Raw genomic sequence first — 10353 nt, forward strand, 5'->3', positions numbered from 1 at the left:
ACGGTGAATCGTTATAGAATGGAATGATTGTTACAATTCTATTTTTTGGTTAACTATCATTGAATCTAAAATGGAATGATTTTTCTCAAATTAATCTAATTAATATTCTATCAGTACAATTTTATCTAAAAATAGATTGAATACGTCTTAACTTAAGAAGCTAGTGTAAAGGCTAATATATATATATATATATATATATATATATATATATATATATATATATATATATCTTTAATGATATATCAATCTCAATAATATATATATATATAATATGGTTGAAGGTCCGACAATTTTTTGTCAATGGCAGCTCTCGGTATATTCGGAGGAGAGTGAAGGTGAAAGACCTTTACTACATCTAATAAAAAAGCTCGATAAACGTGAAAAGTGGAATGTGAAAGATTTTTCGTCGATACGAAATATTTTTGCTTTATTGAAATGTGATGAAGGACGTACTGAGAATATTACAAAAATATTTAATTTCATTCATTCCATTTCATTTCTGCCCATCAATTAAATAAATAGTTCGAATGAATATTTCATTTCATTTTATTCCTGTGCACCAAACGTTGCAAGAGTTTTCAGATTTCAATTGCAATTATATTATATGATTCAATTATTTACACACTTTCCACTGTATTTTGAAGTTTCTTGAATGACTTCCAAAGTTTTTGTAAACAAAGTTAAAGCTTTCCTTCAATAATCCATGTCGAGTGGCAAATATGTCTTTTCAAATGGACAATTTTTTAAATTTTTATAGGCAAAAATATTCTACACCTCTCCCTTTCCTGTCCCCTTCTCTCAACTACAATCCTTTAACTCGAAGAACCACACAATCTCTTTCTCTTCTCGAAGATCTAAGCATCGTTACTTTAACTCTCTTTCTCTCTCTCTAAAACTGTACCATATATACAAATATATATAATCGTCAAATTAGAGATTATCGCCGTATATTGTAACTCCAAACAGTTCATATCGATCTGTAAACTCTGATTTCCAGCTACGACACACAATACATTTTCACCTCCAACATCGGATTTTTCAGCGAAACCTTTTTCCAATAAACCAGACACATCTCATGCTCTCTCTTCTTCACCCACACAACAATTCCCTTTTCTCTGAATCCAGAGACGTTCCGATTTTTGCCCAACAAAAAAGTTGGTTCATTTCACTTTACACTCTCTTCTCTAATACTTTGGGTTCAGAGATAGGGTGTGTACTTAAATAGATGTTTGTTGAATTTGTATTGTAAATTCTTGATCTTGTGCCACTTTGATCAGCTTGAGTCACTTCATTAGGTCTCAGGATCTTGTACTAGTCTCGTGATCTACTATGCTTTGATTTTTTTTGGTGTCAATTTGAGTGCATAATCAACTTTTTGGCTCTCTGTTGTGATCTAAGTCCTGATTTATCTATTTCTCTGGTGGATTTTGATGCTTTGTTGCTGAGATGCAGCCTGATCAGCGAAGAAAGGTAATTTATAATATCATTTTCGCATTAATTATAGATATAGATTAACTGTAAGGAATAATGGATCTAATTGATTTTAAGGGCTCAACAGATGTCTATGTAGTAATAAAATTTGCTTATTTGTTGTCATAATGATTGTAATTGCAACCCCCTCTCTCTCATTTGTGTTTGTTTCGTACTGTTAAATGTGTTTTTTTTTTGCCTTCTGGGAATAATTTTCGTTTTTGGATGGAAATGAGCTCTTTGACACGATATACATCTTAGCTTATGCACCACACGCCTCTGTGTTCCTTTTAAAATTAGGGTCCCACTCGAAATAAGCGCATATGGATGCTTTCGTATCAAGCAATTATCTTTGATGCTATGGTTTGTCAAAGTAATATAGCAACTATGAATAAAGCTGGTATGCTATTCAGTACAGAGTCCTATATATATTAGTTATGGTTTTATCGGTTCCTATTGGAGTTTTCCAGTTATTTTGATATGTCCATTCGGTCGCCACAAACCTTGCGTTTTGTAAGTTCAATTTTCTTTTCCATCCAGTTATTTTAATGCTATTACTTATTTAAAAAATTTAGTGTCAGAGCACATCATCATCATCATCATCATCATCATCATCATCATCGCCACCCTTGCCTTAATCCCATATGAATGGGGTCAGCCATTCATATGGGATTAAGGTAGGCATGAATTTTTTGGCAGAGAATGATTGTTATGTCTTTGTGCTATTCTTATTTATTTGTTAAATTGGATTGCCTGTAGATTACAGCTAAACTCTGAAAATTAAAAAAATTGATATTCTTTTCTCTACAATTTGAAGCAATTCATTTGTTTTTTATATTATTATTATTATTATTTTATTTTTGCTGTTAATTTAGTATAATAGAACATATAAATTTTCCACAACTCTTCTGTCTACATTTAGGTTTGAAAAATTAATGTACACAAAAATGGATTCATATATACATGTGTGGATATATGTCTCTATATTGGGTGGTATGACAGACAAGAATTCGGGAAGCCGATTCCAAGCAACAATGAGGCTTTGCTAGGTGGGGTAATGAAAGTTATAGAAAATGACAGTTCCAATTTGACCTGCTATCTTTTTTCTTTTCGTTTTCTTTTTCCTGGCAAATAGAATTAATCTATTAATATCAAAGCAGCTAAGTACAAGCGTTTTCAATGGCTTTAGCTAGCCAAAAAGGCAAAAACTGATTAGAATCTAACGAACAAAGATTCCTCAATCCATACTGTCTTATCTCATGGACCAATCTGTTGGTTGATGCAAAATCGATTGAAAAACTATGAAACGTTTACAGCAGGCAGCAGCTCCTTAATATCATGAAACAGAGTATTTAGTGATGCTACCCAACTTTTGCTCCCTTAATAGTATCAACCTACTCTTTCGCTTCAGTTTCAAATCTTATCTTTCCTGATTAAAACCACAACCGACACAACACTGTTGACCTGGCATTTTTTATTTCTCCAAAATTTTAATGACAGCTGATAATATGATTTATGTTTACCTTTGTTGGTGGAATATAATATGTCAAATGTGGTTAAGCTACAGAAAAAAGCTTATTAATTTATTATTCACATTCTTCCAGATCAACACCGGCGGTGACTGATACTAACTTGGCTAATGACATTTTATTCCTTTGAACCATTTCAATGACAATGTTGATGACATTGCATGTTTTAATGTGATGATGCAGGCTGTAGATGTAGACTTCTTCACTGAATATGGTGAGGGAAGCAGGTATAAAATAGAGGAAGTAATTGGTAAAGGAAGCTATGGTGTTGTCTGCTCTGCATATGATACTCATCTTGGAGAAAAGGTTGCTATTAAGAAGATAAACGATATTTTTGAACATGTATCTGATGCCACACGCATTCTTCGTGAGATTAAGCTTCTTAGACTCCTTCGTCATCCAGACATTGTGGAAATAAAGCACATCTTGTTGCCTCCTTCCAGAAGGGAATTCAAAGACATATATGTCGTTTTTGAACTCATGGAATCTGATTTACACCAGGTTATTAAAGCAAATGATGATTTGACGCCAGAACATTATCAGTTCTTCCTTTATCAGCTTCTTCGAGGCTTAAAGTACATACACACAGGTTATATGTTGCTACAATCTTGTAATTCAACTTTATTACTGCCTTGAGTGCAGTGCAATTGCATTGTAAACATACATATGTGACTTTGTATAAGACTTTAAAGTAGTTGCTAACATGTTATGAACTTTCCAATTCTGTTCTTATAGTTTTTAATGAATGGTTTTACAGCAAATGTCTTTCATCGGGATCTAAAACCAAAAAATATCCTAGCGAATGCTGACTGCAAGCTCAAGATCTGCGACTTTGGTCTTGCGAGAGTGGCATTTAATGATACTCCCACTGCTATATTTTGGACTGTACGTTTTTCTTTAGTTCACCGCGTTGTTATTCCAATGAAACTTCTAATTCTTATGGGTTTCATGGAAAACAGATGTTATCTAATAATAATACCTTTCCCTTGATTATTTCAATTTGTGTGATCATAGGACTATGTTGCAACCAGATGGTACAGGGCTCCTGAGTTGTGTGGATCCTTTTTCTCTAAGGTATACTATTCACAATGGCTTCCTATTTTCTTAGCATAACAGGATTTTTCACTTCCTGATATCATGTATCAACAACTCATCCGTAATAGTTACCATATACTTGTAGGAATGATAAATGTCGTCTTCTACTGACATCCACTTTCTATATCGTTTTCAGTACACACCTGCAATAGATATATGGAGCATCGGTTGCATTTTTGCAGAACTTTTAACCGGGAAACCTCTCTTTCCTGGAAAAAATGTTGTCCATCAATTGGATCTGATGACCGAATTGTTGGGAACACCGTCTCCTGAAGCCATAGCCAGGGTCTGTTTCTTGTGATAAATTTGTTTTCTTAATATATGAAAGTTATTGTTCAAATATTCATTGTCATCTATTGCACGTCCCATCTGCTAGTGCCTGTTTGCCAAACCACTGATTTTATTCCTACAGATACGCAATGAGAAAGCTCGGAGATACCTGAGCAGCATGCGGAAGAAAAAGCCCATTCCTTTGACCCAGAAGTTCCCAAATGCAGATCCTCTTGCACTTCGTTTGTTAGAAAGAATGCTAGCATTTGAACCCAAGGATCGACCTTCTGCTGAAGAGGTATGAATCGTATGATATATATGATTGTATAGCTTACCTTATACATTGAGTTTGCCTCTTCTAAATGATCGTATTTGTCTTGCAAGTTGTCAGGCTCTTGCAGATCCATATTTTAAGAACTTAGCCAAGGTTGAGAGGGAACCTTCTGCTCAACCTGTTACAAAAATGGAATTTGAATTTGAAAGACGAAGGATAACAAAGGAAGATGTACGAGAGCTAATATATAGAGAGATTCTTGAATACCATCCAAAGATGTTGAAAGAGCACTTAGAGGGCGCAGAACCGACAGGATTCATGTATCCAAGGTATTGTTATCTAAAGTTAAAATTCTCTCTGAACATCCTGCTATTTGTGGATGTGATATTCTCCTATTTCCAGTAAGGCAAAATGTATTCTCTTTTTTTCATTAATGCCCTTATCCTGCTACTGCATGCCAATTTTAATATCCTGGATTGTTCATGCTGTTTGAAAACATTCAGTCATTAGATGATCAATTTCAAAAATTAAAAATAGATAGCAATGATCGGTTACAGTTTTCTATTCCCACTATGTGGACTTCACACTATTAGAATCTACTTGTGATATCTTTTCGTAATTTTATAGCTATATCCATTTGATTTACTCTTTGGCCTTGTTTTAAAGATTCAATCAGAATAATATTTTGAATTGCGTGCACTTCCACTATTTATTTTCTACCAGATACTTAAAACCTGTGACCCTGAACCCTTTACTACAAATTTTGGTGCCTACTTGGTCTCAAATAGACTTTAATGGCTTAAGTGATCATTATTATAGCCAAACTCTCAATATCACATTATACGTAATGAATAAACCAGACTGACCCCGACCTGCTTTTCATGAGTTGCGTAAATAATTTTTATTTATTTTTAATTGTTCCAAAAACCTTGGAGGATGGAGAGACAAATATGGAACCACTGAGAATAAGTCGGGGATTATTTGGGTGCTCAAGACACCGAATTTTAGTAATGTTATGTATTCGTGTAAAATTTTCTTGTTTCCAGTACCCTTCGCGTAGAAATAAAGTTTTTTAAGAACCCTATTGAATTACTTTATAACTAAAATATTCCTCATACAGAAGAAAACATAATTTATTGTGGGGGAAAGTGTTTGTTATGGATGAAAGACATAAAAATTGAGGAGAGAAATTAAACATGAAGAACACAAGGATAGACACACAAAGCCCAAAGGGCTACATCGCTTTTATTATATTCTCTCTTAATATTGTTTACAATCAGGACCTTTATTTATAGGTGAAATAATACAAGTGATAAATATGGAAAATACATTGATGGAGGATTTCTAAAATCAATCCCATAAATCACTCCAATCAATATTCTATCATAGGCCAAAATCACTCCTATGATATTCTTCAACAGTTGTATAATTTATTTGGCACCTCTGCAAGGTTCTTATTATTTTTTGGTGGGTGGGGTGGATATACCAATTAAAAAATCATTGATTTTTTGTAAGGCCTTTCTAATGTCTTTATTATTTCATTTTGATCTAATTAGTGAATCTTTTTTCTTCTTCTCTATCCCTATTTTAACAGTGCTGTTGACCAATTTAAGAAGCAATTTGCTTATCTTGAGGAGCACTATGGAAATGGTGGAACCGTTGCTCCACCTGAGAGGCAGCATGCATCATCATTGCCCAGGTTTCATCTTTACCAAGTGTTTAAGATGCTTTTGTACTTCTTTTTGAAAATCTGACTTGTTTTCATCATTTTGGCAATTGGGTATCATTCAAGCCACTCATAAGAAAATTTTGGTTGCAGGGCATGTGTATTATATTCGGATAAATCAACACAGAAGTCAGCAGAAATCACAAATGATCTCTCTAAATGTAGCATCAAGGAAGCCGAGAAGCCACATATGGACAGGAGTTGTGGAATCCCTATGACAAGGCCTCCTCTCCAAGTTCCTCCTACTATCCAAGGTGTGAACATCTTATTTGGATTAGACTTCCTTTACCATCATTATTGATTGTGATTTCATGTGTACCATTTTTGTCTAAACTAAAGGGGGACACACAGTATGCATGTTTTTCTTACTTCATTATATAGATTCTTCTTAATATTATCTTATTTACCACTATCTTGTTTCAATTGTTTTGCCTATCAAAACTCTCTAATTCCAAGTAGCACTGTTTTAGAAAAAATGAACACCACACCAAACCACACCAAAGAGACCAAAAGCCAAATGGGATCTCCTCAACATGACAATTGCATTGTGCTCCAATCAAATGCATAATTAAAAAAAAAAAAAAACTGTCTACCATCAACAACGTTGACTAACTAATAATATTAATAATTTAAATGCGGATACAAGTCTACAAATGATTAATCAGTTGCTCATAGGAGGGTAGTAAAAAATTAGTCCATATGGTATAACCATTCTTCTCTAAATGAGAGGTGAAGGTTCAAGTCTCATAATGAGTATCTGTGGGTGTTAGTATTTACCTTAAAAAAATAAATAAATGTTGAAGCCACAAAAACTTTAGAAATCTACTGAATAATTAACAAAATAGCGTAGGATGAAAAATTGATAGAAAGTGAAAATTGAAGTCAAAATTTTATTTTAAAATATAATAAATAAAGTACCAATTATCTATTCACCATAAATATTTAGTTACTTACTGCATTGCAGTGTACGGGCTCCTTTCCTAGCAGTTTAGTTACGAAAATGTATACTTGTTGCCAATGAATCCAAATCATATGTGAACTTTTTTCCTATGATTTATTTTCCTAGGAATCATATGTGGCCTTTAATAATATGTTTTTGATTATACCTGTGGGGCCACATGCTCTCTTTTGCTAATCATTCATATAATTTCTTCTCAAACCTCTTAAATTTAGTTAAATGATATGGTTTTGCACTACTAAACACATAAACACATAATTCAAAGAATCGGTAAATGATGTTGCAAAAGGAATTTTTACAAACTGTGCGCTTCCGTATAATTGTTCTTGCTAGGTCCTCTATAGTCTCTTGGTGCCCTAAAAAACATTCATGAACTAATTCTAGAATAGTTACGTTATAGCAATTCATAAACCTATATACTGCAATAAAGAGAAATACCATTCAATTCATAAATTTCTAAAAAAAGTCCTATTATGTATCAGATGTATATTTATAAACAACACACACACACACACACACACACATATGCATTTTTACAGTATTTAGTGTATTTCAACTAAATTGTTTGTGAGAGGCTTACTTGGGTATGAAGAGCTGTTGATGATAATCTTTGAAGTACTTCCATTACCTAATTAGTGTTGAGAAATTTTTAGAATTCTAAATTGTTTCTATGGTCTGCAGAGGGGGGAATTGAAAACAGGAGAAGAAAAAATCAAGACAAATTAAGCAAAAATATTAATCACTATAAATTATAGAGAGGGAGGGACATTGTAACTGTTGGGTAATTTTAAGAGGTGCAATAGTGTAATCATTGCAATAATGGTAAATGTGAAACTATTTTTCTTGTATTAAAACAAATAAATATTAATTTGATTGAAAAATTATAGAAAATGTACAGAAATTTTTGGAACTTAATGCAAAGGGGAAATTTTAAACAGGTGAAGGAAAATTCAACACAAATTAAGCAAAAATATTGATCACTATAAATGATAAGAGAGCAATTTGAAGAGGTGCAATAGGGTAATTATAGCATAATGATAAATGTTAAACTAGTCAACTTCTTGTATTAAAAAGAAAAAAAGGTATATTAATTTGACTAAAAAAAAAAAGAAAAAACACATTTAATGCAAGCACATTTAATAAAAGCGACTCTTTTGTATTTTAAAAAATGTGAAAAATGTTTGGAAATAAGAAAAAGTCAGTATAGATATAGATATACATATAGATATAGATTAGTAAGCTCAAAATTAAATTGTGCAGGTTATATAGAAAAATTCTCATCTTGTTCTTGGTTTGTTAAAATAGGGGAAAGCAATATAAAATCGTTCCTTCTTTTTCTACCAGCTTCTAAAATTGTATCTATTTTTGCATGGAACTTATTTCTTTTGGGAGAGAGAGTGTTGATGAATCAAGAGACAAGTATTCCCTGGCTTTTGTTTTATGAGAATTAATGTCCAATGTGCTTCTGGCATTCCTAGTGTCTACCTGCTTTTTGCATTTTTTGAAAATTTTAAATTGTTGATGTTGGGAATTGTACGAACATTTACATCTGAGCAGCACTGGTCACCATTATTGTGATACATTCTCAAACCATCACCACCGCTCAAGTTATTATATGTGCTACATATAAATGTAACTGTAAACTCAGATAATGCATGTATGGGAAACTGGCTTTGGACTGAAATGTATAAATCCTTATCGCATTTTTGCTAGGCTGCCTTATTTATTTCTTTACCTAAGATAGTTGTAGTTCTTAAGATCTGACTTGTAATTAATGACCTTCACAGCAGGAGGTGCTGCAAGGCCTGGGAAAGTTGTTAGTTCTGTTTTGCGGTACAACAACTGTGGGGCGGCGGCAGCAGCAGCAGAGGCTCTTGAACAGCGAAGGATGGGTAGGAATCCAGCTGTTCCAACTCAATACCCTGTTTCTAGCTCTTCATACCTTAGAAGAAACCCAGGTTGTAAAAACGAGAGGGAAGAAGATGGAGTTGAAGAATCCAATGGGCTGCATCCCAAGCCTCAGTATGTGGCTAGGAAAGTGGCTGCTGCTCAAGGCGGATCTGGAAGTCAGTGGTACTGACTCTCTGATGTGTTGTCCTCTGAGTTGGGGTAGAGACTGATCACAGCCTAAATAAAAAAATCCAACTCAAATTGCCTCAACTTCTCTGATCTACTGCAAGCTAAATGGAGGCAAATGGCAGCTTTTTTCGGCGCTAGATTTCAAGCACAGGCGCTTGGGAAGACTTACAGTAAGGGAGTTTGCTGGTGAAATAGGTTTTGGCAGCAACTTCCAATTTACATCACTGATTCGACACTAATTTGAAGTGTAGAAAACTTTTGCATGGATTTCTTTCCATGCCTGTTCTGACGAAAATTTGGAGGATTTGTAAAGTTATGAAGCGAGGGGAAGTAAAAAATGATATCATTCACCTACCAATTTATTTTATTCCTTCCCATTGTTTAAAAATAAAAAGCTAAAATATTTTCTTCTGATATTTGTTACGTCTTGGACAATGGATGTTATAACATCTCAATATTTATACTTTCCTCAAATAAATATTGATATGTTATATTTGACTGGAAAACGTGTAGAAATAACTTTGTTGAATGCGAAATGTGTTGTACTGTTAAACTCAAGCTATTGAATATTTTTTTAACCATGGATTATGCGAATTGTAATGTACTTTTGATATAAGCTATTGATTTTTATTTATTTTTATTTTTTTCTTCCCTTAATGGCTGGTATATTATCAGAATACCGGTGGTAGACATCACTAGAGAATCACTGTTTGTTCCTTCCAGGCTGAAGTAGCATCATTAAAAAATGTGTTTTTTTATTTATTTATTTTAAATTATTTATTTTAGATGTAAATACTGTTGACAAAAAAAAAATTAGGCACGAGACCTGGAAAGTGGTTTCCTTAGCACAACAAAACAAGGTCTAGCTGCCATTTTAGAGGCAAGAATTCATATAATCTAAAACGAGTAATCATCATTCGAAATAAGAGAACAAGCAAACCAAATACAATAA

General features: G+C 33.4%; 1 protein-coding gene across 2 annotated transcripts; it reads left to right on the top strand.

The window, feature by feature from the left end:
- Positions 1 to 812: 812 nt before the first annotated feature.
- Positions 813 to 9982, top strand: LOC132275179 (mitogen-activated protein kinase 15). Of its 2 annotated transcripts, none has more exons than XM_059776596.1 (10): positions 813 to 1470; positions 3183 to 3588; positions 3757 to 3884; positions 4014 to 4073; positions 4231 to 4380; positions 4507 to 4662; positions 4756 to 4967; positions 6233 to 6337; positions 6458 to 6618; positions 9110 to 9982. In XM_059776596.1, exons 1-10 carry the CDS (start codon positions 1447 to 1449, stop codon positions 9400 to 9402), a joined length of 1695 nt encoding a protein of 564 aa, XP_059632579.1. In that variant the 5' UTR covers positions 813 to 1446; the 3' UTR covers positions 9403 to 9982. The 2 variants fall into 2 exon arrangements, with proteins under 2 accessions (XP_059632579.1, XP_059632580.1); XM_059776597.1 differs by having other exon boundaries at positions 9113 to 9982.
- Positions 9983 to 10353: the final 371 nt, after the last annotated feature.

The sequence above is a fragment of the Cornus florida genome, unplaced genomic scaffold, assembly GCF_030987335.1.
Source record: "Cornus florida cultivar Cherokee Brave unplaced genomic scaffold, ASM3098733v1 CherokeeBrave_3.0.0_Hap2_Chr09, whole genome shotgun sequence".
Lineage (NCBI taxonomy): Eukaryota > Viridiplantae > Streptophyta > Magnoliopsida > Cornales > Cornaceae > Cornus > Cornus florida.

What these genes read in the sequence shown, in the direction of transcription:
- LOC132275179 (XM_059776596.1), top strand. Translation starts at nt 1,447, where the DNA reads ATGCAGCCTGATCAGCGAAGAAAG. An exon ending in CTCCTGAAGCCATAGCCAGG is followed by an intron (nt 4,381 to 4,506) that starts GTCTGTTTCTTG and finishes TTATTCCTACAG; the next exon opens with ATACGCAATGAGAAAGCTCG. An exon ending in CATGCATCATCATTGCCCAG is followed by an intron (nt 6,338 to 6,457) that starts GTTTCATCTTTA and finishes TTTTGGTTGCAG; the next exon opens with GGCATGTGTATTATATTCGG.